Raw genomic sequence first — 19,278 nt, forward strand, 5'->3', positions numbered from 1 at the left:
CTTGGAGCATTTTCGATAGTCTTTGCAGAATTAGAGGTATCTTAAATATCATAAAGGAGTGAGAGGATTGCAACAGCAAATGCTGGCCTGCTATAAAACTTAATTATAATATTTGCCTAAATGCATTCTACTGCAATGTGTTGCTTTAAAACTACATGTTGCTAAAAACTCATGATTTTGTCTGGCTGATGATGTTACACTGTCTACTGACTGTTGAGATGTTGGTGGGAAGCAGTGTGTCTCTAATGGAGGAGAGAGTAGACTGCAGAGGGTGCTCCCCTACACAGCTGCATGACACTGAGTTATGCAGCCTACCTCAGACATACTGAACTGAAACATTAGATGGGATTCAGAACTGTGCTTTGCAAACCCTTCAGATGATTCTATGGCACAGTCTAGTTTTAAAAATGCTGGGACTGAGTGAGCTCTTTGGGGCAAGGATTGCTTCCTGTTCTTGGGTCATTCTTGTAATTTCAGAACTATTCCAGAAAACTAAATATTCAGTGCTGATGAGCACACATTCCACAGTTCTTCCTCCTTTAGCTGATCGGTTGCTTTGCTCTGATGCAGTCACATATTTATAAGGCACCAAGAAAATCTCCCAGGGAGCTCAAAGAGGAGCTTAAGAGGTGGATTCAGGGACAAGCTCATGCCCACATGGCTGGATCAAAACACATGTTCATGAGTTCTTCTGGATCTAAGGCCCGTTCTGCTTCTAGGTTGCTCAACTGAACATGGCAGAATGAATGGAGCCATGAAATTCAGAAAGAAAACTGGAATTCAAAGACAGAAGGAGGGTTGATATGTTGCAGTTTGCCTCTCTGGTGCTGCAAAAAAACACTGACCAAAAGCAACTTGAAGGAGGCAAGGCTTTATCTGGCTTCCAGGTTACAGTCCTTCACTGAGGGAAGCCAGGGCAGGAACCTGGAGGCAGGGACTGAAGCAGAGATCATAGAGAAATGTGGCATGCTCAACTACCTTTCTTATACATCCTGGGCCCACCTCCCTATGGATGGGTCCATCCACAGTAGACTGAGCTTCCCTTCATCTAGAAAATGCCCTATAGATATTCCCACAGGCCAATCTGATGGAGGCAATTCCTCAATCAAGATTCCCTTTTCACTAGTGTCTCTGGTCTGTGTGGCAAGGTGAAAACAAACAAACAAACAAACAAAACAACAATAACAAGCCAAAAACTAACCAGTGCACAAGGCAATAAATAAAAGGATATATTTTCCCCTTTCCTCAAGCTCTATGGTCATTTAAAACTAGAATTCTTATTATTCAGGAACATGTTCTTTCTCATCTTTAATGAAAAGAAACAATTAAACAGAGAGGCAGGGTCCAGATGTTCTTACTCAGTATGGACAGACTAAAACAAATTTAGCAACTCAAGTTTAGTAACCTGGTCTCTTTGGGAACATTGACATCTGCAGAGTGTTGTTTGATAAATTTTAATTGTATGCCAACTGTCTAATATGATCCATGATATACCTGAGCTACATAAAACAGAATCGTATTATAATACAGTTCAATTTTCTTTGGAGGTGCTTTAAAATGTTTTACAATACAGGAGTACCAGATATGGTGATTCTCTTTGTTTTGGGTAGTAAGGGACTTCATTACTATTGCATATGGTTGGCCACAGGAGCTCTGGGGACACAGGTTAGAGACTGTTAGCCATGAAGTATGAAATCCTTCTTCATTGTGAGAAATTAGGTGGAGTACCTCCAGTGGTTGTTTGCTGCATGTCTTTCATCACATAATATTAACTTCTTCCCTCAAGTTGGAGCCTAGCAAAGCTGTGTTCCTGAAAGGTCCCCCAATGATTTGCCATCTGTCAAGAGTGAGACATTCTATCACCTTTATAATAAGCACTTGCAGGCACCTAACACTTAAATTCTCACACCTTCCATAACGATGCTCAGAAAGGAGGAGCACCCCTCTGTTGCACACATTGCCTCCTTCCAAGGCGTGGCCACGATTGGCTTATTAGAAACAAGAGGAGACACAAATGCTTTCTCTGGAAGGGAAATCATCTCAAGGACCTCCTGAGAGAATCTAAATTAATGTGACTCATCTTTGATCCCCTTGCATTCTAGATCTCTGCATCACTTCTCAGAGACTCCTACCCTGTCTAGAGGGACTAGTTTCAACTCATGCTATTCCACCACAGGGGTACCACAAAGGTAGGTGACTTCCTGGCACTTTCATCCAGATAAATGATTCTGCTCAACAATGGGCTTCAAGAAATTATAAATCTGTACTTGAGAGATACTAGTTGAATTAATGGATGAAAGGATGAGCCAAGAATTTCCAAACCTGATTTTCAAGACCATATTAAAAGAGGTAGTGAAATTGGAAAGAAAGTTAAGTATGTATCACTAAGAAATAACCAATAAATGGTTGATTAGATTGTACAATTGTTGGAATTTCATTCATTGACAAAACAAGGAAGATGTATACAGACTACAGCTCCAGCTATTAGAAGTATCACTGGGTCACATTCTAAAACCACAAGGTGCAAGAGGCATAGAGACACATTATTATTGACAGGCCAAGCAGGTAAAATTTACAAAGTGTGTATACACCCAGGGAGAAAAGGATCGGGAGGAAACTTATAGACTTAGTGGAAAGTGGGGAAAAACTGAGGACAGAGATTTATGCAATATTTTATTTTCTAAAACGTGAGTTAATTTTGTTTATTTCTTATGCAATTAAATATGTTACAAGTTAATGATATTTTCATAGTGATTCAATAATATGTTTAATGACAAGTCAATCAATAATCATATTGGTGGCCATGACACTGTACCATTTGGAAGTCAGTCTTTGTTAACTTTGTGTTATAGGTACCTACCCTCAGAATTTACAACACCACAGAGGTTCGATAAAGATTATTAAAAACAGACTGAATAAAAATTTATACAGTGGGAACAATAGATAATTAAATTTTCATTTAGGATTCTCTCCAAACTAATTTCTCATTTGAATCTTCTTTACATTAATTTGTCCATGGCATACAATCAATTGATTGCCACTGCAGCTTTCCAGATCATTCAAATGATTAAGGTATCCCAGGCAAGCCATTTAGACCACTCAATGCGAGCTCCTAACCTGCCTTTTCTTTCTTGATTGGGTCAGAAGGCAAATCAACAAATCTGCAAGTGACATCAGAAATTGTGAACGTGATGCTGGTGGTGTCAGGGAAGAGGGCTTGCCCATGAGACTAATGAGACTGAGGCTCTGGAGAGAAAATTAGCTAACGGGTCTCACATAAGCTCATGAAAGGAGCATGGAAAGGAAAGCAAACAGAAACCTTAATGAAGAGGCCAGAAAACCTGCTGAAACCTTATGAGAAATTTCAGTTCCCACAGAGTCCATGGCATTTGAAAGTTCAAACACCAGAATTTTTTGAGTGAGGATAAAACTCCTAGGTAATTGATTCTTAATTTCTGTGCCAACATGGACTAGAACATTTTGACAAAGGGATATCTTGTTTCTCAGCCAAGCCAAGACAAAATACAAACAAACAAACAAACACTAACATATTCTAATCCTACCCAGGAAGTTGAAAGCATTATTTGGAAACATTGATCCTATAGTGTGCGCTGAATGATATCTTTGACAGATTTGTGTAGCTAAGGATGCCCCAGACTGATGCTTTAAAACATATTCTTCTATGAGTTTCCATTCCCAGTTTTTTGTTGTTTTCTGTTTCCTCTTTTGTCATCAGTTATTGTTTGGAGGTGATTGTCAGTGCACTGTCTATGACTTCCACTCCCCAGTCTTCCTGCCCTGTCCATTTTAACACTTGCCCACTGGGAAAGAAAAGCAAGATGGATAAACTCATGGTTTTGTTTGTAAAGCACAGGCAAGCATCCCTGGGTGGGGTGACCGACTGTCTTTTAAGTGAGCTATGTGAGTTCTAGCGAACGTACCATCTGTTTGTCTGTTCAAGATCTCCTTCCACTCAAATTGTGGAAGACTGGGTGAGTAGAGAAAAATGGCTTATAGTTAAATGGGCTGCTATAGAAAAAGATATTCTTTTTTTTTTATCTCAGCATTCCTGAATGGCTGGAATTTTGGGAAAAAGACCCAGTGGAGATTCTCCTGGATCTAGGCTTTGGTGCTGATGAGCCAGATATCTGCACACAAATCCCAGCCAGATTCCTTGGTTGCAGCTCAGCAGCCAGAGGAATCAACATCCGTGTTTTTCTTGAAGCACAGAAGCAGAGGATGGACTTTGAGAACCCTGACTTGTACGGTAAGTAGGAGCTGATGGCATTGCCTCTCAGTACTTGGCACTGAGTACTGGGGCTCAGAGCCACAGCATTTGACAGGATAGACTACTCCTTGTGTGCGATACCATTCAAAACCCCAAGTGACTTAAAACAGAAAAGATTGACCTCTTGATCTCTCTTTATGTCTGCCATGGTTTGGTATGTATATTTAGAAGGAAGACTGATTTGCTCCAGTATTACTAAAAGATTTGCCCTGCCCCTACAACAGTCTGGAGCATCACTAGTTGTAATGACAGGGAAATGATAGGAATGGGAAAGTATACTCAACACAGGTCTACTCAGATGTCATTGGCCAAAACAAGTCACAAACTAGAGAACAGTAGAATGTGCAATCCTGTGTAAGCCCAAAGGTGAAACACTCTTACTGGTACTCCAACATCTACTCCAGCCACACCCCAGGAGACAGGTCAGCCCGCTCACCATGAAGCCTTAAGTGAAACCCTCGCCTCCACTAGAGGCTGCTTAGACTGCTCCTGAATATGCTTTGAGATGCAGGTATCTGCTACTCACCTGTCATATCTACCCGAAGTGTGGATTAACTACACTTAGTCCTTACAGACAGTATGTACTTGCTGTTTCTCTAGCATGCAGTCAGTGGAATAACTTTTGCTAAGGTATCTCAGCAGATCCTCTTGGAGAACCTGCACATGCGCAAATAAGTTAGGAGAAAGAAACCTTGTAGCTAAATAGTTTATTTACCACCAGGTTGATGGTCCTCAGACTCCTAGAGGGAAGGTAGATAACATGTTCAAACTCATTTAAATCTGGAACTCCTCTTGGATAAGCAAGGGACAATGCCATGGAACACATGACAGAGTTTGAGAAAATGTAGATCAGGAAGATAGCAAAGTTCTGATTCTGAAATAAGTTCTTTTAAATTCACTCAACGTTACGTCAATGAAGAGGAACTATTTTCTCAAGTAATTAATTGAGAAAGAGACTTCTCTTGGATTTCTCAGTTTAGTTTCTCTTCCTCCTTCTCCTCTTTTTCCTCCTCCTTCTCTTCTCGTTCTTCTAATTCTTTCATCTTCCTCATCCTCCTCTTCCTCTCTCTCTCTCTCTCTCTCTCTCTCTCTCTCTCTCTCTCTCTGTCTATCTCTGTATGAAATGGTTTTCAAAATGCCAGCAGTGAGGTTTTTTTAAGAGTATGTAAACCTGAAGGTGTTTTGATATATTCTTTTTACTACTAGAAAGAGTTACTATGGTTTTCCCTCCTTCCAGAAATGGAAGTTCTTTGATCAATCTTCAATTTCTAGAAAATATCCAGACTTAATGGTATTTACATAGTGTTTCTGCTAATCTGTATGAAAAGCATTTCACAAATGAAATTGAAACATTGCTTTTAGAGAAACCAAGGGTGGGCATTTGGTCCTGGAGTGGGTGCCTCACTTTTACTTCTGCACAACACACGACACACGTACACTTCTACTTCATTAAAGCCAAGGAGATCAAATATAAAGTAAGCAAGAGCTAAGTTAGTTGGCTACTGGAGATAGAGTTGGAAAGAACGTCTCATTCCTCAAAGTTACTGCAGAAGGTTCAAACCCAGGATAAGAATCAGTTATGTAACTTGCACCCAGGCCAACATAAAACATTCATACATGCTCTGAACAGTTGTTCTCTGACTTGACAGAACTGATTAAATTGGTAGGTTTTTGTTTTAGTGTAAGTACCAAAACTTGCTATGAGATGGAGAGAAGGCAATTGTAAAAACAATTATGTCCCCAAGCTCATCCAAGAGATGATAGTTCATGCAAGGTTTAGATAGGGGAAGAATATAATCAGAATTATCTGGAAACACCCAAAACCCAAGAATTTCTCCAAAGGTCTTGAAAGAATTTCACTGCCCTCTGTGAAAAATCTACCAGGTCTTTCAAAGCAGCAGAATGATTGGCTGATAGTTTCTCCTTTCAGATAAAAAACAACCAACCAACCAAACAAACAAACAAAAACCGTGTGAGCACAATATATGCTCAGGGAAGGCTCAATAGGTTGCTTTGGGGGTCCAGACAATAGAACAGTGGACAGCATCTGCAATGGTTGTCTTCATTGTCAACTTGCCTGGATTATTAAAGCACATCTCTAGAGTTCTGTTGGAGAATTCACAGAGAGGATTAATTAAGGGAGAAAGGTATGCTGGGAACATGGGCATTCCTATTCCATAGGCAGGAGTCCAGCATAGAATAAAGGGGAGAAAGAGAAGTCCCAGCAGGCCAGACAGCCCTGTCCTATGCACCAAGCCAAGTTGCTCTGCTCTACCATGCCCACCTAGCCATTGTCAGCTGAAACCATGACCAAAATAAGTAATTCACTTAAGTTTTCCTTCTGAGGTATTTGGTAACAGCTTTAAAAGGTATCCAAATAATGCAGAAAATTGCTAGTAGAGAAGCGGGATCTTTGTTATGACTTTGACAATATTGCTCAGAAGGCTTTGGAAGTGGTTTGTGAGAGAAATTGGGGGAAAACAGGAAAGTGGACTGGAGAATCCCCAGAATGATGCTATAAACAGCATTAGTAGGGGACTGTAGAAGAAGTTTGGAAAACCCAAGTGCTGATAGAAGGCAAATAGTGAAGGTGGAGCTTGTAAGTGATGAGAGATTTTCCCTTCTTAGAACTAGGAACAGACTGGAAACCATTCCTGTGATATTAGGGCAAAACTTTTACATACTTTGTTCCAAGAGATTTGAAGAAAGGTTGAACTTAACAATGATGGACTGATTAGTATGACAGAGGAAATTTCAAAGCAGACTAGTATGCTGCTATAGTATGGTTATTGCTATTTGTTTCTAGCAAAATTTATAACATACATGATTATTATGAACAAAATTATAAATGAGCAAAATGTTAATGGGAAACATTTGAAAGGTAAGTTTGCCTAGATAACCATGGAAAGGCAGAGTAGAGATCATGACTGCAAGACAACTGAGACCATTAGAAGAAACCAAGTACTTTGCATCACAATAATAGAAAGTACATATTAAAGGCATCTTAAAAATTGGGCCACAACTGAGGAGATGCTCAGCAGATAAAGCACTTGCTAAGTGAATGTGTTGACTGGAGGTTGGTCCCCCAAAACCCATGAAAAACATCTGGGCAGGAGCTGGGTTTAGTGGTTAAAGTGTTTGCCATGTAAATGTCAAGTAAGCACAGCAGAGTGTCTGTAATTCCAGCCTGAGAAAGCAGAAATGGGATGCCTTGGATTAAGCGGGGTAGCTAAATAAGCTGAAACAATGAGTTCCAGGTTCAGTAAAAGACCTTACGTCAATGTATTAGAGGGGAAGTTATCAAGAAAGGCACCTTACATCAACAATGGGCTACCACATACACATAAACTCATTTGCGTGTGCACTTGCACACATATACACACCCACACACAGGAGAACATGCATAGAAAGGAGCATATACAGTATGCATACACATGCAAAAGACATAAATGAATTTGTTGAGACATTATTAATCAGAGGCTCAGTGGCAATGTTTGAATTAATTTTAAAGACTAGAAGAAGAGTTTGGGCCTACCCTGCTCACACAAAGCTACTTAAGAAAGTAGTCATCTAGGTACTCGTAGGTTGCTTTAGTCATAGCTGAAGTGCATCTAGCTGCTGCTGGGATAGCAGTATACCTTTTCTTTATCAATGTGATGCTAGGTTTTTTTTGTTGTTGTTTGTTTTTTGTTTTGGGGGTTGTTTTTTGTTTTTTGTGTTGTTTTGAGACAGGGTCTCACTATAGAGCTCTGGCTGTCCTGAAACTCAGTATGTAGACCAAGCTGACATTAGATGTGCAGACATCTGTCTGCCTCTGCCTCATAAGTGCTATAACTGAAGGTGTGCACCACCGCATCCAGCTCATGATGCTGGTTTATAAGCATGTAGTATGTAAAAATCAAAGGATTATGATGCTTTCATCCATATTTCAAAGTAAAGCATGGAATGGAATGTCAGGAAATTTGTCCTCCTGAGAGGAAAATGTATGTATGTAGCTATGAGAGGGAAGCCAAAGATGCAAAAGAGAACCCCAGAAGTTAGAGATCCCAGCAATATGGAACATCTGCCATGAAAAGCCACAGCCAATGAGCAGATCAAGACCAAGAGAGGAGTCACATAGGCTTGGAATAATAAGACCAAAGCAGTCAGGCTTTACCAGCCCAATTGGAGTTCACAGAATGCCAATCTGTACCCTGGATGGTAGATGTGGAACCACAGGATTGAATGTTTGTCTTGTTGGGTTTCAGACTTGTTTTGATCCCATACCTTTCTTTTGTGATTCCATCTTTCCATTTAGAAGGGGAAATGTTTATTTTAGTCCATCATGTTTCAGAAGTATATAACCTACTTTTGATTTTACATAGTCTCACTCTTCAGAGGAGACTTTGAACTTGTACTTTTGAGCTGTCCACACGGCTAAGAGTATAGAAACTCTAGGAGATGGACTGATGCGTATTTACATGAGTCATCCGTGAGTCTTTTGAAGGCCAAGTGAAATGCTATAATTTAATTTGGGTAACAAGTTGACAAGGGATGGACTTGTAATGATTAACTTTGATTATTAACTTGACTATATTGAGAAACAAGAATTCAATAAAGCACACTTCTGGGTATGTCTGTATGCTTCCAGAGAGGATTAACTATGAAAGTGGTAGGGAGACTATGCTGAATATGAGTAGCACCATCCCACAGTCTTGGTGCTTAAATAGAATACAGAGAACAAAATAGCTTCCAGATATTTATGTTTATACTCATAGATGAATATTATTCTCAGCCTTATGTAGAGAACCTTGCTTTCCAGAGAATGGTGGTGGATACAGAAAGACTCTTGGATGCACAACGTACTGAGAATAAGTGCTCAGTCATGAATAAAACACTCATAACATTCTTTCTATAGCTCATGGAACATTACCCAAGAGAGTATGGAAATATTGTAAGAGTGGAAAAAAATGGGTGAGGGCCTGCAAAATGCCATCTTTTGAGCAATTTAGTGTCACTGTAACCTTGAACTTATAACTGCTAAAGATGCCTGCCCTGGCTGGGTCTGGGTAAGAATGGACCCATCAACACTCAGGTATGGATGGAAGGGAGACTCAAAGGATCTCACCCTTCACTGCTAACTATTTGCTACTAATGTATTCAGGAGGAGAGAAAGTAATTACCTTCAGTTGCATACACACTGGTGACTCCTCCAGGCTCCATTCCAACGCTCACCTAGATAGCCCTAGTTAATCTAAACAAACCAAGAGTCATGAATCTGGGAAAAGGACTGGTAAAGATGGGTCAAGGGATAGTTGATAGGAACAAGAAAAAAATAAAAGAGGGGAAGGGGGAGTAACCAGAATATAGGGGGAGAAAGTAACCAGAATATGTTAAATATATGTATGGAATAGTGAAAGAGCTAAATAAAAAATAATATGGAAAAAAGAAATCCCACTGACTCAGGTATACATATTCTCTCCCCTCCCTTTATTGGCTTTGATGAGGTAGGGTGTCATCTTCTGCCACAACTTCCTCACTGGGATCAACTGAATCCTCTTCTGCAAACAGGAATAAAAGTTAATCACCTCTCCTCTCCATCTTTCAAGTTTTCCTCTCAAGTATTTGGACATAGTAGTTAGAAAATATGACTAAGAGAGTGTCTTTGCCCAGCTATGTTGGCTTTTTACCATTGTTGAGTCATATAATCTTTAAGTTATCATCAGGGTTTTGATAAAGCTGTTCTACAAAATAAAATTCCTTGCTTTCCCATCACCATGGTTTTACTATATCAATATACCAAAATAGAAAATAATTCAGTATGTTTTACAAACTGATATCATATGCCTAAATTGTCTCCCAACTCTTGAGGTCCTTCTCCAATGCCTATAAGCCAATACTTCCATGTATTGCTGGATTAATAACGTATTGTAGCCATATTATGAAGAAAGACTAACAAACTGAGACTATTCTTAAGTATGAAAGTAAATGGGAGTCCTCATTAATTACTGTTTGTTTCTTGAAAGATTGAAAACAATATAGTTCTTTTAAATAACTTTTTAAAAATTTTAAACATAATTCTTTATTGATTCTTTGGAAATTTCACATCATGTGCCCCAATCCTACTCACCTCCCAGTCCCTCCATATTCGCTCCTCACCCCTGCAGTATGCTCCCCCCCAAAATTAATTTAAAACAAACAAACAAAAAACCCCACCTCATTTCTCCATCTTTCCAACACCTCTTTATTCATCCTAGTGGAAATGGGAGCTGCTGGTGTGTCACGCAGTATACCCCTTCTGTCCAGTCAGCCCCACCCACAAAATGTTCATTGTAATGAGTCATTGGTCTGGTTCAAGGCTTCTGATCTCTGGTACACCATCATCACTGGGCCCCCATCAAAATCCTCTTGGATATCCTGTTGTTGCCCTGAGTCATGGAGATCCTGAGGTTATTGTTCAGCAGGACCAGTACTTTTGAGCACTCCAGCATGTCATAGATGGGGTAGCTGTTAGGGTGGGCCAACCCAAGGCCCAGGATATGGGTCTGGACCTCTGGGACTAGCTCTCCAACATCTGGGGTGGGTCCATCTCGCCAGAGTGCTCTCTCATGGGGGTTGGAGCAGTACCAGTTCTCCTGCTGCAATGCTCAGCAAAGAGACTGCTACCCCAGGCCATTTAGGGACAGGACTGTCTTAGCCTAGGGTTTCAACACCCATGGTTCCTGTGACTCCCTATGGCAACACAAGCCATGAACATCAGCCCTGACCCTGGCTCCTGTTGGGCAATGGACCCAAATATGGCTGATGGCAACAGCCCAGGCCCATCCCCATGTGGCTATGCAGGCCACTAGGATTAGCATGGCCCCTATGGCAGCAAGGCCCTCAGACACCAGCTACAGGTGGCAGCCCAGACCCCTGGCATTGGCATTGCCCTTGATAGTATCAGGAGCCATGAACATCAACACAGACCTATATTGCCTATTTATATCTGCTTTGATGTACAGCACAGCTCTCTCTCTCCCCCCCCCCATGTGTGTGTGTGTGTGTGTGTGTGTGTGTGTGTGTGTGTGTGTGTGTGTGTATCCATGATTATAAAATTTAAAAAAATAAAAACACGAATATTTACTATGTTTGGCACAGAGCTAAGCACTGCATGTGTATTAACTCATGCACAGTGGGGCTAAACTTGCAGCAGTGGATGTTTTTAGAACCAGGCCTCCTGATTCCATATGCTATCCCATATGTGAGTGATGGAGATGACGGACATGATGACGAGACAGCTAGTGCACGAAGCTGTGGGAAGCATACTTGGGCAACTTCATGTTGAAAACCTGGGCTACTTTAGGAAGTGTTTTATCTTTTGCAGTAGTACAGATGGACGCTGGGACTTTGTCCACTGGGAAAGCACTCTACCACTTAGCCACACCCCCAGCCCTTGAGCTAATCTTTTGACATTTAGTTTTCTACACATAAACATATAGAGTTTATCTCTAGGGTTTTTTTTTAATGAATTAGCATATGACAACTATTTGTGAACCCACAAAGTTATGTGCCTCCATCTAAATTTAAAAGATAACAGCTTTCCTTGTGATACAGTGACTTCTCATTAGGTGGAGGTTTCATCTTCAGAGAATGTGGCATTGCTGGGAAAAACTTGAGTTTTAACAGCTTGAAGTCTTTGTTTTCTCAGATAGTCACATTATCCATTCTTTAAGTGCATTTTCCTTCCTTCATTTGAATTTACTTATTGTGTGTATGCCTGTGTACATGAGCCTGTATACCCTGACACACATGTGGAGGCCAGAGGACAACTTGCAGAAGTTGTTTTTCTCCTTTATCATGTGGATTCCAGGAATCACACCAAAATAATCAGGATTGGCTGCAAATGACTTTACCTGCTGAGCCATCTCACTGGCCCCATTGTTTAGTCCTTATTGTGTTATTTACTTCTTTGTAGTAGTATCATAGGAAAACAAAGCTATCCTAAAATGTCTGTGTTCCTATGTTCTTCAGGCCGGTTCCAACAGTTGGAAATCTTGGATCATGTGACCAATGCCTTCTCATCTTTGTTGAATGATGTTAATACCCACCAGAGCCAAGCTGAAGAGAAAGCTGGAAGACAGGGTATGCACAGCCCCACATCCAGTGATGCTAAAGAGCATCAGCAAAGAATGAGTCAACTTTTAAGAAGAACTTCAAGACAGAATATCAGGAGGGTTGGTAACCCAGCACTGTCAGAATCATTCAAGATGGAAGATGGGACTTCTACTCTGCCCACCAAGCCATGGAAGCATAGACTAGAATTACAAGTGGCTTCCATTAGCAACGATGGGAGTCAAGTGCCTCCTTCTACAGAGCATAGTTCTGCCCAAGCCTGCAATGACCTGTTACCTTGTCTTCCTCCACAAGCTCTTCTGGACAAGCAGTGGCCTTGTTCATCCTCACTGGCAAAACAGTCTCCTCAGACCAATGTGTCTGAGGGATCAGTTAGGAGAAAAACCTGGAAGGAGAAGTGGATTCACATGGACAAGCTTAAGAACTTGTCTCATATTGTGAGTAAAGGACCAGACTCCTTTGAAATGGAAGAGGTGAGTGTTGTCTCTACTGCTCAGCCTCCTATTGGAAATGGCCCATGCCACCATATCTGTTTGCCTTCTTGCCTCCATTGATTCACTTGATATCCCAACCTTTTGCTCTTTTATCTTACAGTTCCAAATTCAGTTTAGTCTGAGACACTTAAAGTTATTGTAATTGCTTCAGGAAGAACCAAAGTGGTATGAAACCAGCCTTCTCCTACTGTTTATTGATAACTGTTCATTAACATAGTTACAAAGGAATAAGGAAGGGTTCTTTGCCAAGCCCCTGTGTATCTGAACTACTTCAAGATGAGTGGGGTAATTGATTTAATTTATAAATCACAAGATGGCAGTTGCCTTTCTGCTAAGCCCTCGTGTGCCAGGCACAGCCAGCAGCACACAGTTGATAACAGAATCTGCTTTAAAAGGAGTGATAACAAGAATAGGCACACAAAGCAATGTCAGGGAGAAACGGGCACAGGTCCACAGATGGGCCCTTATATCATTCTGCAAACGTGTTTTGTGATAGCCAAGAAGCAACAAAAAGTATGATTAAGTAGCCAGGTGGCTGAGAAGATGAAGGAACTTAGGGAGAGTAAAGCTTAAGTATGCCTTGAAAGAAAACTAGGGTCTAGTCAGGGAAGGATACCTATAGTAACCCTCCTGCCCCTCAAAGATGTAAATGTTTCATTAAATACATAGCTACCAATGAACCTAGTACATATTTATGTTTGCACACACACAGTGCCTTATATAAATCCTTACAAGGAACCTTTACAAGATTAAAACACCACTTTTTGCAACACATCATTTTTTTTGTCAATTTATAACGCTCTACCAAAGATCTGTTTTCTTTCAGTTTTGTAATTTTATGCATTATTTTAAATTCAATTTAATATTATAAGGCAAATGCATACTTGTAAAGATTACATGAACAATAAAATAATAGTTTCGTTAAATATTTCCTTATTTAAATATCACTAAAGTACTCTACGTTAGTCCAAGATGGCTTCCATAAAAAAAACGAATATTGGGCAGGTGAGGTGGCACCACACTTAAAGGTACTTGCCATTGAGCCTAAAGACCTGAGGTTGATCCCCAGAACTCATTTGGTGGAAGGAGAGAACTGACCCTGCAGTTTGTCCTCCACAAATGTACACACACACACATACACACAAACACACACACACACACACACACACACACACACACACACACACAAAATGTATAAAAAGAAAACTAGATTATGTAGAATTTCATAACCAACTTCAACATTTTCTTGTATATGTGAAAAGCTTCATATGTGTATAAATCAGAGATAACTCTAAAACAATAGGAAAGAAACTCACCTCTTAAAACAAACAAAAAAGTTTTTGTAAACTGTATTAGCACTTTGGAAAATACCATTGCACTCAATGCTGTATGAATTAGTAAATGCAATGTAGGGAGACTGCGTAGTAAACAGGAGCCAATGTTGGGTTTAACATCTATTTTTGAATGGCAAATCTAAAAATTCAAATACAAGAAATAAAAAATATGTGTGAAATTGACAGATTTTTAGAGGCATTTAAATGATAGCCAATATGCATAAATATCTGGCCAGTAGAGTTTTAACTATGGTTGGCCAAATTTTCCCTTAAAGCCAATCTATCACACTTCCCTCCAGGCCTGTTGAATATTGCTTTTGGCCACATTTGGCTGGAATCTCAAAATTATAATTCCAACAAAAATTTTACATAGATTTCTAATGCAAAGATCAACACATTCTGTATTTAATTCAACTAAGCAGTATTGAGTCAGTTCCTTTCTTTTTAAGTTACCAAAAATATTATGTGAATTTAATGCTTGTGAAATGCAGGCAGTTACACTATGTGACATATGCTTCTTTATGTTCCTGATTAATAACCTGCACCCTCCCTTCTCTAGTGAATGGACCCTGTATTTCAGAAGATACAGGTGAGACCAATGTTATTGTCAGTTGGCATCTTCATTGGGTACAGACTGCTTCTTTATTCAATTTTTACAGATTTTTAAAACTAATAACTTTATATTGGGTAGAAAACTCAAGGATATACCTGGCATTTATTTTAAATTGTTGCACCCTTTTCTTCTATTATTGTTTTCCAAGTGTGTTTTGCATTGTACTAAGTGGAGATTTCTCCGTGATAATGATGTGGGAAGAGAGTTTCTCATTACATTTAAAAATGTGATGATGTACATTGGTTAGAGATACCAAAACCATTAAAAGGAATGCTGGTAAGTACATCTAATCAATTCTAAGTATAAGATACCACTCCTCCAAATTCTTGAAGGAGAACTTTTGACTTCATAACTATAGCTAGAAAAAGTCTTCAAAACATAAATCCTACAAAGAAACACTCCAAAATTAAGACAGTAACTGTTTTCACCTCTCTAAGAATTTTCTGGGTGACACATTTCTACAGTGAGCTATGTTACTATTTAAAGATAATAGTTACTACTCTGTTTTAGTAATAGCTTTGCCATCATTTGTAGAATATTATTCATTAATTTTCAAAATATTTCAAAAATAAACCCTGCTCTCTTAATTTAGAAATAAATTTTGGGCTCTCTGGGGTGTGTGTTTGTGTGTGTGTGTGTGTGTGTGTGTGTGTGTGTGTGTGTGTGTGTGTGTCTAAGAACTATGCAGTATCTGGATTATCTGAATTACTGTACATAAGCTTATCAAGCCATAATTAGCTAGCTTTCTCACACATATTTAATATTCTTCAGTGGCAAAAGAAAGTTCTAATGCACAACTTCCAGAAAGAAGCCTTGATCCTCCCACCCAGGAGTGATTCTCCCACCCAGGAGTGATCCTTCCACTCAGGAATGATCCTCCCACTCAGGAGTGATCCTCCCACTCAGGAGTGATCCTCCCACCCAGGAGTGATCCTTCCACTCAGGAGTGATCCTCCCCTCCCATGAACTCTTTGAATTCTTTGAGCCCTTCTTGTGGACATCTCATGCCACCTCCTCCCAGAAGCCTATTTGAGTTCAGTAACTCATGCTTTTCCCTGTATGTGGTTATCAGTGGATAATCATCGTTTATTGACTAAATAAAGTGAATTTGTTATGAAAATATTTCTAATGAAATTGATGCATTTTGATGTCTTAGGTCCAAAGCTTTGAAGAGGACACTGGCAACCCTATTAACCCGATTTCAGGAATTGTAGGTAAGAATTCAATAATGGATACGAATGACTTCATCAATGATCAAGAGAGAATGAAATAGCCGGCACTTAGCTCAGTTAAGATACATGGAGATTCATTATCTCCATGAAAGTCCCATATATTCCTATATTGTCTGGGTTTCAATGTAAATATACGTGTCCATTTTAAAATACTTTTCAGGAAAATATTCACTATCCCTGTGGCTATTGTGTGTGGCTTGTCCAACAGTATCTGTATGAGTTGTGTGGTAGAATGGATTTAACATCTGAGACTGAATGGATGCTTTCCTCTTCCCTGGTCCTGGGTGTTGAACAAGTCATCCAATTTTGCAGGCCTCAAATTTTTCCATAAATAATAAAGAAATAAGTGCAAATCATTTTTAAGATTTTTAAGACACTTGCACTCTGAATTTTGTATAACCCTGCATCAGACTCTCAGGGGATAAAAACTGCCAGGTTGCAGCCTTTCTGGTCTCTTCTTGGGATGATGCTCCACATTCTAGACTATAGAGCAAGCAGTCCTGCTTTGTTTCTGCTTCTCATCCCCCTAGTCACAGCTCTCACAGCTGCTATGGTCCTTCAGTGGAGCTGGAAGCAGGCAGAGATTAGTCAAGCAAAATAGAGCAGATGAAGCTAGTGTGTTTCCTGGAAGAAAATATGCAAATTTTAAATTTAATTTAGTGTGGTGTCAAACACATCTTTTCCATTACAAAGTGTATGTATGGGTCTCATTTTGCTAAATGCTGTTTAGAAATTATGCATTAGTAATTATAGGGTCCTGCTGATTACATAAATTGTTATCCTGCTCTTCAAGTAATTACCACATAACCTGCATTGAGGTTTATAAGACAAAAATAAGCATCTGTTTTCCATCTAATTGAATGCTTCTCAATGAAGCTGGAGGTCCCCTTGTCAATAGGAACTGCCTTCCTTGACATTCAATTAGGAGGTCTACTGATATCACATAAGCCATCCCAATTATTCCAAAAAGATTATGTGGGAAGTCGGGCAAAATGAGAGGCTAAGGAAGAGAAGTGATAGTTTGTCTAATAAGAAAAATCTGGACAGGTGGGATTTTCTTTTATCCTTTTTATCTTTTTTTTTTTCAAAAATAGTGTTGTGCCAAAGTGTGGTAGCACATGTCTGTAATCACAGCACACAGGAGGCTGAGGCAGGAGGATGAGACCAGCCTGGGATACCCTGTCTCAAAACAACAGAATGAAAATAGGACTGAGATCCAAGAGTCAAATTAATTGAGTTAATAAGCCAAGAAAATTGTCTTGTATCACTCTGAAATATATATTCAAAAATATAAATATATATACACACATATATATTTATATTCATGCCATTTTAAATGCAAAATTCCAAAGATGACTTCATCTGAATTAGTACATGAGCTTTTTCATGGCCAGTAGACTTTGGCTGGATAGTTTTAGGACACTTGCTGATGATTCTTAATCCCTTGGGTGCTTCCTGGATCTTGGAATGTCTACTCCTGGAACACTTCTTCTGGGAAACTAGGCTCATGCTGCCTGGAGATGCCTCATTTGGACATTCTGGTAGATGACCCCTAATGAACTTCCATGTGAATGAGCCATCCTTGATGCCTAGTCTAGTCAACTTTTGAGCTGAAACTAGCACAGAATCAGAGACAACCATACAGCTAAGCAAACTAGCCTGCAAAACCATGGGAAGCAATTATTTAAAGTCACACATTACACATAAATAATTGAGAGCACAGATAATCTCATAAACCATTAAGGCTCAGTTGCCTCTACTCATGCACAAAATTCTGAGTATTAGCCAAAAATGTAACTACTCAAATTCATTTGTGAATTTGAGCAAAGTGACTTCTTATAGGTTATGGAGACCAAAGCTATAAATACTGCATCCTTGTTAAACCTCTGAAAAGTTAACACTAGAATGACAGGTAATATAAGGAAGGAAATACATGTGCACGCTATTTAAAACGGGAATGTACATCTTCTATGTTCCAGAAGCCATGGGGATTGTGTAGGTTCTGTATGAGAAAAGAATGTGAGAGAAGTTGTGTGGATGATTTTAAATGAAGAACCCATCATGGGATTAAAGAAAATGGTTTACTAAAACAGCACACTACATCAATGGCATAGTTTTCAAATATAACTATTAGACTGATCAGGACACCCATTTCCTGACACTTTAGAAAATTAACAAACATGGAAAATTACCACAAGATTTAACTCTTTAAAATCTGGTTATTTAGAAGAAATATCTGCCACTAAAAGATTGACTACAAGACACTTTCAGAAATGACTGGAGGTGATCATTCCCAATGAGATGTGTGAGGAAATTCCATGCTCCAGGAGAGCAGTGCTCCAGGGATAAAATTCTACTCAGATCTAGCATTCAAGGTCTGATTTTGTTTCTGATGATAGGCTACTTTCCCATGAATAACTGCAATTCCCAAAGTATTTTTAAAAGTTCTAACTAAAGACACTGAAAGTAGAATATCAGCAGGCAAATAGTTGAGAATTTCAATGCTTGAGAGAAAGGACTGAAACCTGGGCAGGTTCAAGGAAAGCAAAAGCCTTCTCCTAGCTGAGGTGGCTTCATTTGGCATCTTTCCAAAACTCAACCAGAAAGTTGTGTTACAAGTCAAAAAACAAAACAAAACAAACAAACAAACAAAAACAAAAACAAAAAAGACCGAAGACAAAGTCCAGGATAAAGACAGAAGGGTTTAGGAAAGGAAGGAAGCATGAATCCCAGAAAGAAGATGGCTAGGCTAGGAAATCCCCAAATTCTGGGTATGAAATCTGCTCAGAGGACTGTTCAGTATTTGAACTAAATATGGAATATAAATTTCAGGAAGACCAAGAAATAACAAAGGCTGAAAGAAGTGAAAAAAATAGGCAGATTTCCATGAAGGTTCCTTGCATCCTGACATAGTAACTGTTCTCAGTGTCTAGTCACAATAAAATTTATTACACATGAAGAAATAAGAAAGTACAACCAGTGCTCAAAAAAATAAAGTAATGGAGAAAAGCCGTCAGAAACCCTGGATGTTGGAATCACCAAATATAAACATGTTAAATTTTATATAAAGAAAATATGCCCACAATAAGAAAAATGATAACAAATCTCAAAAGCAAAATAGAAAATATAACACGAAAAATTCAATGAGTGATATAACTTTTAAAATTCACACTTCAGTGGATGAGTTTAACAGCAAGATGAGCAGGTAGTATACACCCTTAAT

The 19,278-nt window shown here is 39.3% G+C and overlaps 1 protein-coding gene across 2 annotated transcripts in view; it reads left to right on the forward strand.

Moving 5' to 3' along the window:
* Positions 1-19,278, forward strand: part of Itprid1 (ITPR interacting domain containing 1) — a 121,145-nt gene that overhangs the window by 33,045 nt on the left and 68,822 nt on the right. For both annotated transcript variants that reach the window (XM_028864096.2, XM_028864097.2), the window contains exons 6-9: positions 2,103-2,189; positions 4,065-4,267; positions 12,281-12,855; positions 15,980-16,037. In XM_028864096.2, coding sequence (XP_028719929.1) covers positions 2,103-2,189; positions 4,065-4,267; positions 12,281-12,855; positions 15,980-16,037 — 923 coding nt within the window. The remainder of the gene's footprint in view (positions 1-2,102; positions 2,190-4,064; positions 4,268-12,280; positions 12,856-15,979; positions 16,038-19,278) is intronic.

Source organism: Peromyscus leucopus, chromosome 3 (assembly GCF_004664715.2).
Source record: "Peromyscus leucopus breed LL Stock chromosome 3, UCI_PerLeu_2.1, whole genome shotgun sequence".
In the NCBI taxonomy this organism is placed as follows: Eukaryota; Metazoa; Chordata; class Mammalia; order Rodentia; family Cricetidae; genus Peromyscus; species Peromyscus leucopus.